Here is a 20,858-nt window from a genome sequence, read left to right as displayed (position 1 = left end):
AAAATATTAAAATAAATGGTCAAATCTTGTCAATATGTGAGTGTCGTAAACTTATGATAAGCACTATAGTACATACAACTGACGAAGAGTATAAATTAAAGCAAAATTTTCAAACAAGCCCGTGTCATATCTTTCATTTCGCCTGTTATTACTTCACCTGTTATAATCATGGAATATACTCATTTATTCTACCAGCTACTTTTATGTAAAAATTAATTCAATGACGTCAATACCTTTTATAATTTTTTTTTAACTGCAAATAAGAAAGTGATATGACACATGCTATGTTATGTGTGTATGCATATGCCCCAAATAATATGTTAGTACATTTATATTTTAACACTTAAAAAAACATACACACATACTTATGCACGTTCATCTATTTCATTCATAAACTGATTTTCATTCATTATTTTCTACTTTATTACATTGAAGAAGTATTCGAGCGGCACAAAAGAGTCGATTACCACGCACAAAATTGCAATTACATACATACATACATCAATACAATATTTCCAAGCTCCACATCAAACGGAGGTAACATCCAACCAAATAACAAAGCTAAACTCACACGCACTTCATCACTTTCTTTACAGCACAATGTGCTAGCGGTATCCTGGTGGCTGGCTATGTCCTGCCTGCTGGTGCACATTTGTGATAAGAAGAATCCAATCAAACGCAATTTAATCGTAATGATTAATTTTTCTTTCTTTTAAACGCCGATGTAGCGTAGCTAAAAAGAATTACTTGGCACTCAGTTAGGCGGAAAATCTAAATTGTATTAACGGAAGCGCTTCGACCCTGTGTAAAGGATTTGTTTAGCTGTGGAAAAAGTATAAAAGTGGCAATTTACGCTGACTTAGAGCTTAGTGTATAGATTACCAGCTACTTGTGGCGAACTACACGTGGTGCTGATCGTCGCTGCGGAAACTTAATTGTAGTAAAGTGAAAAGGAGCAAAGTGGGTAAAAATGGGTGAGTTCGAAAGTGGTGTCACTAAATTCCATCGCGAAACAAAATTTTGCAGTATTCATCACACCTTTCTGGGTCATAGTTTTGAAAACTAACCCCCTAATCTAACAAAGCCACAAATCTCAGCGCCTTACTATTGTGATTTGAACTGCGCCTTAAAAAATGCCACAAAAATTAGATTTTAAGTCTAAAGAAATGAAAAAAAGAACCAAATTTTTTTTTTTTAGTGACATACCTATTTGTTGTAGCGGCATACTTTGAGGCGCAGTATAAATTACAATAGTGATGCGCTGAGTTTTATGACTTTTTTAGAATAGGATTGTAAATAAAATTCTGAATTTCACTACATAACTAGATAACCCAGTAATCAGGTTCGAAACAAGTTTTAAATGTTAAGCTCTAACCTTAGGATTTTCTAAATGAAAAAAAAGAAAACCCGTATTTTTTTGTTTAAAAAAAATATATATATTTATATGGGGAAAAAATACTTTTTCGTATAAATGGTATAGAATTCCTGAGAATTAATATTTTTCATTTCTTTTCAGTAGACTTCCAATAATAGAACCCAGTTGTTATATGGGTCCTCCCACTGCTTTTTTGTGGTTTATAAGAGATCTATAAAAAAATTGGTAATATTAAAATATGGTCAAATAAAAATTGGGTATTGTTATTGGAAGTCTCATAAAAAGAAGAAGATTTTTTCAATCGAAAAATATTTATTTTCAAGAATTCTATACCATGTCTACGAAAAAGTTGTTTTTCTCATATAAAATACATTAAACAATTCATAGGCTTTGAGGAAGTCTTAAATATTTTTTTTTACAAAAAAATTCCGGTACTCTTTAATCCATTTAGAAAAATCCTAGGGGTGCGAGCTTAACATTTTCAACTTTTCTTTCTCCGTGTATTCTTAGACCACATTAATGTGCATGCATACTTTGTCTCTAAAAGTTAATTTTTTCTGTACATACTTTGGACAATCACAAGGTGTCGCGAACATTTTAATGTTTATATTAAAATCGCAAAATTCAATCAATACATATATATTACCGGTTAAAATACTTTTAGAGGATTCAATGGGTATAATAAAGGCTAGTTACATAGATATACATTTACAGTGAATCGTCGACATAACGAACCTTGCTAAAACGAAAAACTCCATTTAACAAAAGTTTTGCTGAGTTCTCTGAAAAAAAATTTCATTCAAAAAAGCTCCGTAAATATAACGGAAGAAATTTTGAGAATGAAAACCTTCGAAATATATCAACAGTTTAAGTCCCGTTAGCAAAACCCAAAAGTGTCAACTCAAAAGGCTCTACACAGATAATTGTTTACATGTTTACGTTTATAGAGTCGTTATAAACCAAGTAATTTTTAAGCAAAAAAACAAAACCGACTTCAATTCTCATATAAAAATTTAAGATTATCGTTCATTTCTTCATGATCCAATGGTCGGATTTAAACCAAATTGGAATGTGACCACTTTTCCTTAAAAAAAAAAGAATTATAGAAATCGGTTAACGTGGTCCAAAGTTATGTGGTAACTTACATAAAAAAAAAAAAAACATAAAAAAAATATTGCGACGAATTGATAACCTTCCTCCTTTTTGTGAAATCGGTTAAAAATTGAGTACAAGGATTTTTTTTTTCAAGACTGCATTTTTCATTGTATCGAGGTTTTCATATTCTATAAATATTACGAAACTATAGATATAATGAAACATTTGCCCAATGAAAGTATTCACATACATACTTTAGGTGTACTGGCCTAAATACTGAGGAGAAGAGCATTTAATAAGTTTTACCTAACAAAAAACCGCGTATAAAAATACTTAATATTTTTAGCTTAACTAAATACTGACTCCCGGAAACTCCGAGATAATTCCGAAAGTCCCCAAAAAGTACCGAATGATCCCGAAAAAATAAAAAATCTCCCGAAAAATTGCCAAAGTTCTAAAAATACTTCGGAAATCTAAGACATGAAGAATCCAGAAAAAAATTGCAAACAATTTTCAAAAAAAAACTTGAAAAGTTTCGAAACTCACGACGCATTTCATCATTTTGCTAATTTATAATATAAAAAATAAAAAATAAATAAATAACCGATTATTGTTTATTTTCCTTAACCGTTTAATATCAAGATATCTACTAAATTCATTCGTACTTTGCCACCTCAAATAGTAGGTTCATTCCCGTACAACCCGGACCGGATTCGATAATTAGAGAGTAAGCGAAAAATTTGCTCTCAAAAACGGTAAAATATCCAAGCGCGCGGGAATGCAAAAAACCACATCTCGTGCCAGAGTTTGAGATACAGCTGATTCACGTGGTATTTGTTGTTAAGTGTAAACACTTAGAAATTGAATATAAGGATTGAAAAGACATCAACCGGCCATTCACTATTCCTTAAGAGCACAAAGTAAAGGAATCGAAAACATAGAAACACAAAACAGCTCATATGCACTTTGACACTTTATCAATTTTTGCCCGGTGAAAAAGTCCGAACTATTTCGGGCACGAAGAAGAAGGCATTTACGATCCAGTTGTGGAATGCATGCGCTCTTCATTGCCCATTTTCTTGAGTACGGGAACGATTTCTGGGCTATTGCCGGCATGCGCGGGATCGCGCGTTACGTTAGGAAACACACCTATTCATTACCTATGCTTTTTTACTTTAGTAACTACTTTACTAAATAAACGACAACATTAATTCAAAAGTATTTAAGTATGTATGTCCAGCACTGAATGAATAGAACATTAATTATAAAAATTGAAACAGAAATCTTTTATTTTTATAGGGGCAGCAAACCGGTTTTGAAAAAAAAAGCTGTCTTTGAATCGGACCATTGACGTATTTGGGCTATAAACGGAACGGTTTTTTTGTTTTAAATTACTAGAACCGAGCCGAAAACTACAGATGAAATTTATTCGGTTCAGTTCAAATGAAAATTGGGCAACAGTTTCTTATTAAATTACGCTTTGAATTTTGGCTGAAAAACTAAGCCTTGTATTATAAAATTACGAATATTTTTTTTTTTTAATTGAAGGTTTGCTGCCCTGGTTTCAATACGTTGCAAAACATTGTCCTCCTTTATGCTAAACTTATTTCTTTTTTGCAGGATAACAAATACCTAAGGGCCTAGGATGCCAAAATCTTCATCTCGTTATCTTTTATGTTTTTCAATCTACCTAAAATATAATTTATATATGCAAATGTACAATAATTTGCGCAGCCGATGTCAGCCGAAACCATCCACTTATGAAAAAATTTGTTGTAAATTTGTTAAATAATTCAAAAAAAACAACACTTTCTTAATTTTAAAATATGTATCATGGACTGATTCCTTAAGAAAGATTTGTGCGCAGTGCTAAATGCATCTATAGTTTTATTTTGTATTTATTTGTTGCAAATATCGTATGAAACGGATAACTTTCGAGCGTTGTAAATTGGACTACCCTACTAGATGGAAATGTGAATCACAATAAAGAAACTAAGTATATAAAAACAAATACAGATGCGTAAATTTTTAATAAAATATGCCACATATGTATAAAAATTATGCTATCTACTCTGCATAATAAACTCCAAAAATTATTGTATGTATTAACCAAAACTTACTACTTGTTGCAAAAGAAAAAGTAAAATCTGTAAAAGCTTAGGATTCTAGAATATCATATATTAAATGAATATGTATGTAAAAATGTAAATTACAAAAAAATATATTGCCAGATAAAACATTGTGTGTGTATTAATTAAAATTTGTTATGCTCTATTCAGCCCTTAATCCTTAGATATATACGTACATATTTATATTTACAGACGTTAAAACATGTTGCTGTTGTTTGGGATTACAAAAATAAATTTTAAAAACTTGATTGCGGAATACAACAATTTTGGCATCGAAATTTAAAAAATATATATATATTTACATATGTACAACTATTTGTGGTTAACTGAATATACTTACATAATTATTTGTGTGTATAAATGCACCAATACGGCGATACAAGAAATATACAAATATAAAATGCATAATTTTTGTGGAAATGAGATTTTATGAACAAAAAAAATCTGTCTATACTTGTGTACACTTTATTGTTAAACTATGAAACTTATGAATGTATGCTTTTAATTAAAAAAATATACGCAATTAATATATTTGTTGGGTGAAGTGGAATTTGAGTATTTTATTTCATCAGGGAGATGGCAAAGTTTTCTATTCTGAATTAAAAAAAGCTACGTAGGTATGTTAGGTGGGCTTTAAAGCGCCCATTAAATTTTAATATAACAAAGTGCATGATTGAAGCAACTAGGGCTTAGGAATTTCGAAATTGTCGAACATGCTTTGCATGGAGTAAACGCGTGGCACCGACAGCAAACAAATTTCCAAAAATCAACGGTGAAAATTTTATGCGCTACAAAACTGCAAATCAAAATTTTTTCTAAAAATTCTGATAGTAGAAGATCCAAATAAGGCACGAACTTCGCCCATCTATTTAATGGTTGAAATCTAATTTGTATGAAATTTTATGTGTCAAGAAATGTTTCGCGAGTGGGTTGGCTGAAAAAATCCTGGGCAGGATATTTTAAATTAAATATTGAAAAATTATTATTTTGTTTTCAATTTTGCACTCATCTGTTTACAGGTCTATTCTGCGCTGGTAATAAAAAGTTAGTAACCGGTAAATAAAGTTCCTGTCAATTTTTAAACCCTTTCGCATTCTGTGTACTCTTGTAACCGGTAAATTTTGTTACCATCTCATAAGCTGGTAACAAATTATTTCCCCGTGAAATATGCAATGCCAGGATTTGCACAATTCTTCATAGCTGAATTGCTGAATATTTTAACTGCATTACCAACGTACCTAGAATCGCGGAGACAAGAACTGGAAACATTAGGTGTGTACTCGTATTGAGAGGACAAAATTATCCAGCAGCAAAAGTTCTGAGAATTTAGCAGCATTCGCTCTCAGAGAGACGAAATATCAACAAAAGTACGAGAACGCAAAATTTGCAAAAACTTGCAACCTTCGAAACAGCTGATCACTTGCACAGTTGCCACTGGTGATTAATTTGGCAATTTATTTTCTGCTTGGTGCATTTTCCTCCGATTTGGCATTTTATACATTTGAATAGTTTTGGATAAGAAAAACCCTTTTAAAATACGATTTAATTATATCGGAATGAATAAGTTATTTTTCTCATAATTATTTGTGATATCACATGGTGACGCATTAAAAACAATAGTATCTCCTCCAAACACCCATCATTGATCCAAAAAAATTTATTATTATTATTATTTATTTATTTATTTAAAATTATAAAATTTTCATTTCAACAATCAACCTACCAAAACCGAAAACTTCAGCAAAACAACATTTCAGCATGCTGCATTTAAATCTATTTTGGTATATTTAAAGGTAAATTATGGTACAAACGAAAAATGTCATACGGCAACCATAGTCAGCACACACTAAAGTAAACAAACTGGAGATTAATAGCAAATTAACGAAAAATAAACTCAATGAACGTTGTGCTTATTAAATTTACGCACTTTTTAGTTGTATACTAGCATTAATAATAAAAATTGCAATAATAACTCAAAAAGGCCATATTTTCTTTTGTTTATTTACAAACATGTATTTGTGATCAGCTGATTTTCTTACTTGCAAGTTTTAGCTGGGAAAAATTTTTCCAGCAGAAATGTGCAGCTCTCTTTCACATTTTGCTCTCTCAATTTCCCCTACTTTGCAAGTTTTTTGGGTACGAGATCGCAAAAGTTTTCTAAAACTTTAGATAGTTGGGCGTACGAGTACACACCTATTTTTGGGTAATACAATTTTCCGGTTACAAAATCTTCGGTAACGTGCAGAATAGACCTGTTAATGAACAAATTACACATATAATAATCTAAGGAATGCATAAACCCTATAGAATGTGTTAAACAGATTAGTGAAAATTACTATAATTACTTACCTGTTATACATACCTGCCAACCCAATAGGTAAGCCAGGAAAAAAATAGACAACCCGGCGTTTTCACATTCTAACGGGTTAATAATTTCGATTGGTATATAATTTGTTCATTAAATAAATGAAAGCAAAATTAAAAAAAATTAATTTTCGAATATTTAGTTAAAAATATCCTGGCCAGGATTTTTGCGGCCAACCCACTCGCGAAATATTTCCTAGCACGTAAAATTACGTCTTGCATACTTTATTTTGCAATTCTCCCATATACTTTAAGCCATGCATTTTGTTTAAACTTTGCACTAAATTTTGGGCAATCCGAAAACTTACATATGAGCTATTCTTTTTTAAGTCGGACGGATTTTGTAAAAAAATTATGTCGTATCTCCGATTCGGTTCAAATTTTTTTAAGGGTTCTATATATGAAATAAGTTAACACATGTTCGAGGAATTTGTTTCTCTTCGGAGATACGATCTGTCAAACTTTGGATTCTTTCGTGATTCTGACTAGTCATGTACTTCTTCAAATCGTTAATGTATCTCGGATTTTGCTCATCGTAGAGACTTCATCTTTTTTGTGAGTCAACAATTTTTTGTAATTCGTTTTCGAAAACTTATGATGAGATATGTTTGGCAAGGTGCTGAAAATCGGGATTTTGTGAAAAATTAAATTTTATTGCGGATTCCGATAGAATACCATCTCTAATTCACACCTTCTTGGTGATTAGGTTGCTTGTATATCAAGATAATTATCCTCTAGTCTAAAATAGTTTAATATGTTACTTTTTATTAACAAATTAGTAAAACTTGCCTTTAAAAATATGAAGTTAAATAAAACCAGAGTCGAAAGCGACAGTCGATTGCACACAAAAATGCACCAAAACAATTAAATGTACGTAGACCATTCAACTCAAAGAGAGCTCCCGAACAGCAATATTTAATCAGCCTCATTGCGTAAGACGTAAATTAAGGTAAATTGTACCACCCGACAACATTGCCATTGTATACTGTCGTGCTGAAATAAGTAAAACTCTGCAGTGCTGCCAAGTTTTTCCGTTTTAATCAAGGAATGAAACCGAAACCCAAACCGAAACCGTAACCGTTTAAAACCGTTTCGTTTTTCAAAACCGAAACCGAAACCGTTATCTTGACCTGAAAAGGAACGATACCGAAACCATTTCAATCACAGGTTTCAATCGGTTTCCAGAAATTTACAAAAATAATAAATAAAAATTTCTTTGAAATAAATGATTTATTTAACCAAAATCAGCAACATTTTGCTAAAATTCTTGTTAAGTAGTAAATAAGTATGGCAAGGTAACTTTTCGCAAAAATCTGCTGATGACTTTGTTGTTGTGAATCGATAATCGATTAATTATATTTAAGTAGTTTCTTTCCCGTACGCAATGCGAGATCCCGCGTGTGCCCAAAATAGCCCAGAAATCATGCCTCTACTCAACAAAATGGGTAATAGAGAGCGAAAATTCGAGCGTATTCGATCGTAAGTGTATTCTTCTTCCTGCCCGAAACAACCCGAAATTTTCTCCGAGTAAAAATGGATAAAGTGTCAAAGTGCATATCAGCTGTATTGTGTTCACATGTTGCCTGCATTTACTTGGTGCTTTTAAGGAAAAGTGAATGGCCTGTTGATGTATTTTCAATCTAAAGCTTAGTATCCAGCTCTTAAGAAAAGCAAAAACTCCATATAAAATGACGTACAAGAAATGGCTAAGAAATTTTCTTGAGTCAAATTTCCTTAAGGCAGTACGCAGTTCTTCAGAAATTTAGTGCGCTTTCTACTACGGTTTTCTAAAGTTTTTTGTGAAAAAAGAGCACAAGGCAACCCAGGTTTGCAACAGAAATATATGCCCGTTCCATTATTTCTTGAGGAAAGAGTGAGGCAACAGGCTGTGAGGTATAAAAAATGTCAAAACACCTTGGACACACACGCGAAATAATTGGGGTGTTCACAGTTCGTTCCAAATAGTGTCTCAAAATGTAGACGTCTACATTTTAAGACGTTTTCTAACCGTAAAATCTGTGGTGTTGTTGTTTCCCATACAAAATTGGAAAACGACGCCGTCTACAATTTGTCACACTCAAAGGTATGTTTTTTAAGCGTCTACATTTTGCAACCTCGCAGCAGGGTTGCATTATGGCAATACTAATCACATTTTTTTTATTTATTGGGCACGTTTTCTGTATTTGCATTTAATTTGAGCGCAATTTCTGATGAAAAGAAACAAATCAAGGAAAAGAAATAACAAATATTACGAATTGGTAATTAAGTTAAATAATTACAATTTTTCAGAAACAAAATCGAAAGGCGACATATAAGAAATGCACGCAAGGAAGAAATGTCTGGCAACACCAGCAAAGTTTTGAGACGATTTTGCGACGACTGCTAGAAAGGGGTGCTCACAGTTTGATGCTAAAAATGTCTCAAAATGTAGACGTCTACATTTTCAGACACAATTTGGAACGAACTGTGAACACCCCAAATGACAATTTTTTCTTGACCGTTTTCTTAAGAGCTGGATACTAAGCTTATGTACTTAAAATCAAATTTGTGAAACCAAAATTCAATTTCCAATTCAGCGAAAACTGGTTTTCGTTTAACAGATTTTATATGGACGAAAACACAAGTTTTAGGTCGAAAACCAGTTTTAGCAACGAAAACATGTTTCCAATGTCGGTCAGAACATTGTATAAGTGACAAAATCAAGAACAACGTGAATCAGCTGTTTCTCGACTTGTGGGCACGAAATGTGGGTTTTTGCATTTCCGTACTTCTGAACTTTGTTCTATTTTTGAAAGAAAATGTTTCTCTTATTCTCTAATTACCAAATCCGGTCCGGATTGTTAGGGAAAGAACCTAGTGTTGATATTATCAGTGAACTGTAATTTTCGATTTTCTTTCCTCAACGTTTAAGACATTGTGATTTAAATAATATCAACAAAATTTCTGTGAAAAACCGAAACCGGAACGAAACCGAAACCAAAACCGAAATAAATTTTGAAGAACGAAACCGAAACCGAAACACTTGGCAAAACCGAAACCCAAACCGGAACGTTATTTTGAATCGGTTTCATTCCTTGGTTTTAATATACTAGTCGAGCGGAGATTTTAGGCAATGACATAAAATTTTCGATACGATTCGACTCTCGAAAAACGAATTGCATTCGACACTCCTGAATACGATAATGAGGCGGAATAACTTTTAGCCGAACACGAACTAGTAGTATGTTGTTGTTGTTGTTTTTGTTTCCTGTAACAGCACAAAAATTCTCGAAATAGAGTTTTTGGAAAGTGTTGCTAAAGTAACAGTAATTTGGTTAGATGTGTGTGTATATCGCCTGTCGTATGAACAGGTATCTTCATCCGCCTTACTTCAAATAACTAGAATATTTTATTTTTTCTTAAACTTTTTGAACTTATTTATTTATTGTAATATTATTCGTATTGTAAATACACAGCATTATTTTAATACAACTTACAAAATTCTTTTCGAATATTTTACACAATATAATATTTCAAAGCACTACAGAACACAATTAAATTATGGTGCTAAGAAATTTACTAATTTTGATTCACCTCTAAAATACTGTGAAAGAAGTGAGACTTATAAAACCGGAATGTCTTTAGACATTAATTGCACACAAAATATTAGGAGTGCGGTATGTTTAATAGGTACATATAGCTAAAAAATACTTCGCAAATTTTTCTGTTGACGATGCTAGGCATTTTCTTCCATTTAAAAAACTTGTCTAGCATCCTTTGTATGACAGAAAATGCGAGACGAAAATTTGTTGAATTTTCATAGTTCTTCACATAAAGTTTGAAATTTGAATTTATATGCTGTAGGATAGATAATGAGCTATACTTTTTCCAAAAATTAATAAACCTTAAACAGACAAAAGAAAAATACTCAAAACTGGTAAAATTATCGCACCCCCATTATTTTGTGAACAACTGTACTATGTACATACGTTTCCAATTCCATAATTTTTTTTTTTTACCATAATTAAAAAAGAAAATACGTTTAACGAAATTAAGCAAAAAAATATTTAGGGAAGTCTTTTCTTAAATATTAGTAATAAGGTGAGTTAATTGAAACCATAAATAAACTTACATAGGTAGGTTTTTTATATAAATACTTATCTGCATGTTGGGTTGCACACAATTTATTTTTGTTAAGATTACAACTGGAAAAGACTATTTATGAGTGATACTTATAGAATTATTTTGGTTGATTGGAGTATTCCTTTTAAAAACTGACAAACAATGCCGACCAACTTGCATTCATTAATTATGCGGTATTTGCATGAATGTTGTGTCTTTAACACTAACATGAATGCATAGACTTCATTCATTAGTGACAACTACCACTTGTAAGAAATGTATGCAATTCATTAATTACAGATTTTCATTAAGAACAGATTCTAGTTAAAGGTCAGCGTGTAAGTATGCAGGAATTGACGAACTCTAATTAATGATTAGTTATTTTTTATTTCAATTTTATTTGTTATCTGCACTTTGCTAATCAAGTACGGGGGAATTTTATGGTTAGGTTGCACTTTCTCGTTTTTTATTTTTTATTTTTGGTATCAATTCATTCATTTTAGCATTGTTATGCACTACCGTAAAAATAACACGCAACTATTTATATGGTATGTACGAGTATTTCCTTAATATCATTTTAGGTATTAATTCTACATAATAATCATACATACATATGAACTGTTTGTGGAAGGAAACTGACGGTTTTGAAATCGCATATTTTGGCATTCGCTTACTGCTTATTTATTGGCAAGTATATTTCTCCTTTGATTAATTTCATTTATTCTATATACGAGTAATTTATATTTGTGCTGCATACTTTTTAAAGTAGCTGATTTCTTTTTAGTTTTTGGTTGATAAAAAATTTCATAGCAATAAAAACAAATATCTCAATAATTTAAATATATATGTACAATAGTTTTTTGAAAAACAGTGGGTCAGCGATTAGCGCTAATTTATGAATATAGCTACTGAATTAAACATAGCGAGATAAAAAATTTTAAGTCAAAATTCTATTGTTTATAATGTTATTTTCTTCTATATTGTTTGTTGCCAAAATATATCACCTGCTGGATTCGCGGCAATTGAAAGGAGAGTTTTTACCAGCGCTCGCAAGTTCGATGTATTATGAACACTTTTAGACAAACATGTTAGTGTGCTGGCGTATTACAATATTGCCAACCAAATAAAGGATATTTCTAATGAAATCGAAACTGGCCTGGACCCAACAATTTTTATTCAAAGCCAGAGAGATCAAATTAATATCTCGTTTCTTAGGCGGCGGCCTTTTCTTGTGTTTGTTTTAGCGGATACTTAACCCTGTCTAGAGTCAGATAGTATGTACTTAAATCGTCGTCCCTTATCCCAAGTTGAAATTTTCAACTAACGATAGGCACAGGAAACGGGCTGTTACGTCAGGGTCTAGTCTGGGTAGTTACAACATTTAACCTGCTACAGACCGTAATTTGGCCTTTTTGCTTTCTGCTAGACTATCTTTTATTGTCCAAAGATTTGCTTTTTTAGAGGTCGCATTAAGCGATTATCAGGGACAATAGTGTTTGATATGACTATACGCCAGTGCGAAATAACTGCAACAGCTGCGGACTTGGTACAAAACAACGATCAGACTCTATTAGTCGGGTGAACGTGTGCTCTCAGACCCATCGTTGATGTGTACTTGCAGAAATTTGTCTGCAATGTCCCGCTCAGGGGATTTCATTGACTGGGCATGCTTTGGTGTTTAGATACAAACGTAAAAGTTAAAACATTGAGAAAATGTCAGCTTGTTTAAAAACATTCTTGACGTGTTTTTAATATGATAAGCATATCTCTAGCAAGAAAACAGGTTTAGTGCAAATTTCGTAATGCCTTATCGAAAGATTGTGATGTTAATTAATAAATTTCTCACACGTTATCCAAATATTGTACATTTCTTCATTTTATAACTACTTACACACACATCTTATCTAGTACACATGTACATACATCTAAGTAATTAAAATCCGTCGTACCCTACTTAATATGGGATTCTGATTCTTCACTCTAAACACATTTTGGAATGTGTATAAATTCAGTCAAATTTGGTTTTGCTTTCAAGCGCTTTATGGACAATTTTTAATTGATGTTTATTTTGCAAAATAATTTCTTGGACAATTTGCAATTTCTGTTCACAACTCTTATCTACTTAAATTAAATTTATAATTTAAAATTCTTGTCGTTTGAGCTTTAACTTTATTTCTTTTTATTCGTTATATATTCTTATGCAATTGGATGGAACCTTATTGCTGCGCTTTTCAATATATTAAAACAAGTTTAATTAAAAAAAAGCGCCAAGGGGCATAAAACCAGTCAAAGACTTAAATTAGTTTTTAAAATATTACAACTTAAACTAAAAGTTGTACTTTGGAAATGGGCGTTGTGTGGGGGCGCGCAACTCTGTATGTGGGCGGGCAATGGTATTTAATACTGCGCGTTTGTGCTTTTACTTTATTAGCAGCTGGCTATGTTAGCAATGTTATCATCATACATATGTACATATAAAGGGTGCTTTTGTTGGGAGATCAGCTCGAAGCCACAACGAAGCTGAATGATGATTACAATTTTATTTCCTCTTTTGTACCGTGATTTTCATTCAAGCGCGCTTTTAGGTACTACGTTGGTTATTGTTGTCACCAAGCAGATCTTCAATGGCGCCAGTTAGACGTCCTTTGCTCAGCGCATCTACCAGCATCCGCAAACGTTCCTCGCGCTCTGAATGGCGTCGCTCTAACGAAGAGACCTGTGTTTATGTAAGAAAAAACAATTGTAAACAAACCATTATTAAGATACAATTAACCCACAAAATTCCTGTTATATGTGAGCAAATTAAATTTCCACCATAAAATGACAACTATAATAGCCATTGATGCATTTAACCAGAAAAAAAATTATTTCGTAATACGCATTTATATGACAGAGCAATGGCGCATTGATATTACGTGCCGGGGATGAATCGAGCTTCGTAGAAAGAAGCGCAGCAGAAGAAATTATGATTACGTAAAAGTAATTAGCTATGCTTATAAATTAAACGATAAATGAAGATACAAGCGAAAAAATGCGTACGGCAAATAAATAGTTAACAACTGAATTAAAGTGGATGGAAACTGCATAAATGGCAAAGCAAACATAAAAGTACCGCTTTAAAAGCCATAAAAAATGCAAAAGCACATACATATATACCTATGAACATACATATATAACAATCATAAGCGGCAGTTAAAAAAGTACCAGTAAAGTGTTAAGAAAAAATTATATGGCAATTAAAAAGCAACAAAAATCATATAAACGCCAACAAAAACTGATCAATTAATTTTTAAGTACATTGTAGTTGGCAGTTATGTACACATAACACTTGTTCGCATTTGTCTGATTCATTTTTCATTGTATGATGACTTTTGGCAAATTGTTGCATTTCATAGGACGTTTTTGTTTTTTTGTGATTTGATTTCTATGCTCTTTGTTGCATTCAGACATGCGCACATGCAGATCGTCTTTTGGTCAACTTCTTTTTCTTCTTTACCGCAAAGGGGCCAGAGTTGCTGCTACGGCAGCTTTCAATCTCTTCTTCAAATCCCGTATGCATTTGATTGTGGTTGTTTCTATCATTATCGACTATACCACCACCACCACCACTACTAGTATTCGTCCCACTCACCTTAGCTTTCAACGCATAGTAGTCGACTGGTAATTTGCGGCGCTTTTGTGTGGCAAACGCTTCGTCGCGTTCATTTAGGCGCTGCTGCAAGACACGCACCGTTTCATGACACGAGGCCAACTCACGTTCATGGGCACTTTGCAGAGTTTTCAACTATATAATTAAAGTGACAAGAAAATGAGGAAAATACATATGTATGTAAATATGTAGATACGTTCAAAAATTGTTATTAAGGTCTAAATAGTAAATTTGTATAAAATCGTTGTAGATCACTCGCATGTACATACATATGTATGTATGTATGTACATATTTATGTAACATATATCACGCTTATGCTGTACTTACATCGCTTAAACGCTTATCATGTAGCACTTTATAGTCCGATTCAAGTAGCTTAAGCTTATTTTGCGCTTCCCGCAGCGCTTGACTCTCCGTGGTGGCTGGCATTTGTTCGCTATGCGCTTGGCTATAATGCTGTGAGTCGTAGCTGCGTCGTGACATGCCTAGGCAAGTATAGCTGTTCCACTGCGACTTATCCGATTTAAGTGCTACAAATGTATATGAAGAGAAGTGTAAGAAAAAGTGTTAAGTATTGTGTATTAGTATGCATTTATATATGTACGTATATACATATGTTTAAATAATATGAGCTCTATATTTTCATCAGTTTTGAAGTGAAACTTCTTTAGCGCCGGTTGTTTGGTTGGGAATATCGGCAAATTCAACGGAAATTGCATACGGCAATGGTTGGGGCTGAAACAAGTGTTTCTTGAGTGTATGCACATGGTATTAATTTAACAAAAAACTTGCTAATAAAAGGTTAAAGAATAATACTTAGAAAAACACCAATACAAGAATGAAAGTAAAGTTGAGTACGTACATACATAGATAAAGAAAAGGATAAAGGCAAAGGTAAAAATAAAAATAAAAACAAAGATGTGTAACGATAAAGGCAAAAATGAAGATCAAGGTGAATCTAAACACTTTACTTATAAAAGGGCAAAGATGAAGGGAAATATGTATGTACGTAGATGAAGAAAATTATAAACATAAAAGTAAAAACAAAGATAATTATAAAGAAAAAGATGACGATGAGGATACCGATAAAATTAAAGATGAAGATAGAGGAAGAAAGATTGAAATAAAGGTAATTATGGAGCAAAGCATGTAGATAGAGACACAGAGACTTAATCTGGGAACTATTTCCGGATTTTAGACATTTTCGGGGTTCTCGGATGTTATCGATATGACAATCGATATTTTTATCAGTTTTGTTACCGATTTGGTTATCGAAATATTTTTCGATATTGCTATCAATTTTGCTATCGATATTTTTATAGAATTTGTTATCGATAATTTTAACGATTTTGTTATCGATATTTTTATACATTTTGGATCGATTATTTTATCGATTTTTCTATCTATATTTTTATAAATTTTGTTGTCGATAATTTTAACGATTTTGTTATCGATTATTTATCCATTTTTTTCTCGATATTTATATAAATTTTGTTACCGATATTTTTTATCGATTTTGTTACCGATATTTTTATCGATGTTTTTATCGAATTTGTTATTGATATTTTTATCGATTTTGTTATCGATATTTTAACCGATATTTTATCGATATTATTTGTTATCGGTTTTGTAAACGATATTTTTATAGGTTTTGTTACCGATGTTTTGATAGATGTTACTATCGATTTTGTTATCGATAGAGTATAAAGATAAAAATGAAGATAAAGGAAAACAGAATAACGTTAATGTAATTAGAACGAACAGGGGTAGATAGAGGTAGGGATCTAGATAGAAAAAAGACAAAAAATATAACCTTCAACAAAAGCAGATGTATGTATGTATGTACTTACGTATGTACATACATATATATCGTCGTTTAAAGTACAAAACCCGTATCGTCATTCTGCAAAACCTCGTAACAGACATTTGCTGCCAAAAACTGGATTTGCTCACACAAGCTCTTGGCTCAATCCTTATCCATTCGTCCTGAAATATACTACCAAGAAATGCGATAGTTTTATAAAAAAGAGATCCATTTTAAAATATGAGTGTTTTTACTCCTTAGAAAATAATTTATGCAACCTCACATATGCGGTTTTGCATTTTGTTGATACGCGGTTTTGTACTTTAAACAACGATATGTATATTGGTTATGAGACAAAATACATATGTATGTAACGTAAGTTTCACTTCTCCAGTGTGGCCCAGGCGCTTTTTTATTAAAAATCAATACACTTTCAAATTTGTTCAGAGTTCTTAGCAATTTAGCGCCCTTAAGTTCCATAATAAAATAAGTCAGGGAATAAGTGTGCGTTCACAATGTCAGCTTGGAATTAAAAAAGGTTTTTTTTTTTTTTTTAAATGAGCTACATATTAAATCCAAAATTTTCGAGTACAGGTACAACTGAAACTTTATTCTAAGCTATTATGCGAACTGAAGAACATAAAAAAACACCTCGATAAAGTAAAAGCTCCTTAAAGACATACATAAATGCTTTTTTACAATCAAATCAATTCCGACTTTCGGTTAGGTATTCGAAAATCACAGAAACTACATTTTACGACGCAATAAAACGCACACTCTCTTCAAAAGCGGCACAATTCAAAAATCAGACCCCGTAATATACCTGCTTTTGCAGCATACAAATTCAACGCAAATAATGGTAACAGTATAAGTAGTTCTCTATTTAGAGAATATAATCATTAGGCATATGACTATTTTTAAAATTTTATATACTTATTCTCATAAGAGAATGAGAAGTGATGAAAAACCAACAGAAGTAATGTTTTTATCAAACTTTTGTACAAAAAGGTCACGTAACGAACTCCGAGGAAGTATAGTGGTACTGAAAAAAAAAAAAAAAATATAAATATGTATGTATATGGAAAATTTCCTGCCAACCGATTTATGACTGCGATCGAAAATTGGTTTCTTTCGGTTGATAGATCGTTAAAAAAGTATTTTTTATGTTAACTAAGAGAGTACTTCTGGCAAATAAACTCATCATAGTATTTCGAAAAACAAAAATTTTCGTAAGACAATTGTCAATTCTGGCAACTATTATGAAAGCTCTTTTCTGCCTTTCGAAAGACTAATTGAAAGATCCGCTAACGAGGAGGTCTTGGGACTATTCTGTTTCTTTTTTTTTGGCATAACTTTTCCAAAATTTAAATTAAATAAAAAGAAATCCTACATTTTTTCTTTTTAAAGCAATAAAAGCTAAAAATTAAAAAAAATAATTAACTTAAAAAAGAAAAAAAATTCATTAAAAAAAGAGAACATAAATAAAAAAATGTAAAAATTAAGTGTCATAAAAAAATTGTTTTCTTCCTAAACCACTAAAATCTAAACATTTAAAAATTAAAAGCCAAAAATAAAACAAATTAAAAGAATAAAATAAGTTCCTCGAACAATAAAATTTAAAGAAAATTAAATAAAATATTAAAAAAAAAGTCATTTAATTTAATAATTCACCAAAATAAAAGAAAACTAAATAAAAAATTAAATGTTTTTAATAATCAAATTAAATTTAAAAAATATATTTTTCTTTTTAAAACAGTAAAATTCAAATATTAAAAGAAAATTAAATTAAAAAGCAAAAATTTATTAAGAAAAAAAAACAAAAAACGTCATAAAATAAGTTTCTAAAATAAAAATGAAATCAAAAATATATCGGTATTTGTTATTTTTTATTTTTTAGGTATTTGTTTTATTTTTCCCCCGTTTATATTCAATCAAAGGCAAATTTTCTTAGTCCAAAAGAAGCAACGAATATCCAATAAAAGCCAAAATAATACGAAATCTTTTAGTAAAGACCGAGTACTTCTGATTCATTTGGAGTTTTGCTGTCCTTTAAGCGCGCAAAAAGGTGCATTCAAAGTTTAGCGAAATACTTGAAGAAAATGGCTGTAAGAAATTTTCTTCGTCTCCTCATTTGTTTGAGTCACTCTAACAACTAATTTTACGAAAGCAATTTAAGTGAAAAATGATTTTAATTTATCGAATTTTATATGGAAATTGACAGAAAATAAAAAGTCATTTTCTTGTATTTTTCTTTTTAAATAATAGAAACTAAAATTTAAAAGAAATTTTAAAAAAAGAAAAATTCATGCTGAAGTATTTTTTGACAAAAGAGCTTTTCACTGTGAAAGTTGGCAAGGGAGCTTTTTTTGTAAGACTTTCGTGGTATAGTATAATCAACCTCTTTCAAACTATATTGCCTACTCTCCTTCAATTATCTTACAAAAGACATGTAACTATCTTAGCCAGCATTGCCCTGTAAAATTGAGATTACGGTAGATAATTGAATTCACTTGTCAAAGAAGGAAATTTAGGTGAACACACTTTGAAAGTAATTAAATAAAAAGGGTATGAAGAAATCTCATGTTTGACTGTTTTTAGGGTGCAATTATGATGGACATCAAAATCCTCTCGAAGTAATTTTTTAAACTAAGAAGATAGTTAGCTGCTTTTTTATCGACCCAACTTGTTTTACTTGAAACCAGGCGCAAAACAACGCGTGCATAGTCAGTTATCGTCGACCTGTTTCGTAAGAAAATTAAAAAAGCCCTTTTTCTACTTCCTAGCATGCTCGTAGCAGTCTTTGACCCCACAGTTTTCACAACTTTTCGACATGTGTACATGTGCATGAAGGTATGTACATACATTTGTATGCATGTAAGTATGTAATTTGCGAATTCCATTTCTTTCCTTACTAACGACATAACAATGCGTTAATTTGAATTAATGTATAATTTTGGCTGATATCAAACTATTAAATTGAGTTATTACATAACAGATAGCGCGATCAATATCAAATACATAGTCAACTTTTGAATTTTAAATAGGAACAGCTTGAAAAATATCGAAATACATATGTACATATGTAATTAAAAATCTTGTCCAAAATAAGCCGGCAATAAATTTACAGAAACCAAAATAAAGTTATGTATATTGTCAAAGAAACTCTAAAAAACCATGTTTGCTACTTTCGCTTTCAAAAAACCCTTGCCATCGTTGTAGCGCCAGTAATTGGTGCGCACAAAAAAAGAAACAAAAACAAAACAACGCACACTTCACAGAGGCTATTAACAATAGTCAAATCCAAATAGAGATGATCAATATTGCGCGCTGCGTTGTCTTGTTCGAAGCGTCACGGTCGCTGACATAATACAGCGTTTTTTTTTAACACAAGCGCTGCACAGCCACATCGTTGCCGCCAGCGGTGACATCGACGACGACGAAAACACATTTTGAATGTGAGACACGTGGTAAAGGTGCGCTAATGGATAGATGATTAAACAAAAACGAAACAAGTGCGCTACTTATGCCAACTGAGCGCATTGCTTGCGCCAGTAATAAGCGCCTAAGTGATTGAATAGCGTACACCCGCACTGCGCTGTGAAAATGTCTCCCAGCCGTGTTGCACAAGCGTTGGATGGCGGTAGAGTTTACAACACGATAACCGTGCTTAATGCGTCATTTTTATGTACGTGTCTACGATTGAGCAGAGAAAGTCCATATATCAACGCCGCAAATAGATCTGCCTATCACAAACCAAGGGGAATTTATGTATATATGCACGACGTGCGTTGCCGAAACATTAAATAATTGAATACGGCAAATAATGGAAAATTTCAGTATTTTCGATGATGTATGATTTCTGTACGCTTGTACGTATATGTGTGTAAATGCGTACATATGTATGTACATTTATAAAAATATGTAAAATTAAATGCTCACCATCTTTCTCACGTTGCAGTTTCTTTATCGTCTTCTTACACTCTTCTAATTCACGCGTTAGTCGCTGCATTGCCTTGTCCTTGATCGCCAAATCGACGCGCATGCCTCGTATGGTGGCCAGCAAGTGTGCGTCCTCCTTCGCCGTTGCATGCGCATGATGCGCGGAAATTGACAAGTCCGAATGTGAGACGGGCAGTTTCGAGGCCAAGGCTGAGCTCAGCGTGCCCATTGCAGTGACTAGCGGTTTGCGTATGCCGCTTTGCTTCGAATTCGGCCGTGAGGTGTTGGGCGTTGAATTGGCGGTGCTACTGGTGCTGGAACTAGCTGAATGCACAGCGCTAGAGGTGCCAATTGTATTGGTGCTGTGATCGCGTGTGTTCTTCGTTTCGGTTGTTTGTGTG

The 20,858-nt window shown here is 32.3% G+C and overlaps 1 protein-coding gene across 1 annotated transcript; it reads right to left on the bottom strand.

Moving 5' to 3' along the window:
- Positions 1-11,526: 11,526 nt before the first annotated feature.
- On the bottom strand, positions 11,527-20,852 carry LOC118753123. The gene is made up of 4 exons (XM_036487985.1): positions 20,458-20,852; positions 15,042-15,244; positions 14,696-14,848; positions 11,527-13,780 (listed from the first exon to the last, which is right to left on the bottom strand). The coding sequence occupies exons 1-4, from the start codon at positions 20,684-20,686 to the stop codon at positions 13,646-13,648; spliced, it is 720 nt and encodes a 239-aa protein (XP_036343878.1). The 5' UTR covers positions 20,687-20,852; the 3' UTR covers positions 11,527-13,645.
- Between the last annotated feature and the right edge of the window lie 6 nt (positions 20,853-20,858).

The sequence above is a fragment of the Rhagoletis pomonella genome, unplaced genomic scaffold (genome assembly GCF_013731165.1).
Source record: "Rhagoletis pomonella isolate Grant_MI unplaced genomic scaffold, Rhpom_1.0 Rhpom_scaffold_02121, whole genome shotgun sequence".
Taxonomy (NCBI): domain Eukaryota; kingdom Metazoa; phylum Arthropoda; class Insecta; order Diptera; family Tephritidae; genus Rhagoletis; species Rhagoletis pomonella.
Note: the sequence above shows the minus strand (reverse complement) of the source record. Positions and strands in the feature narration are given on the sequence as shown.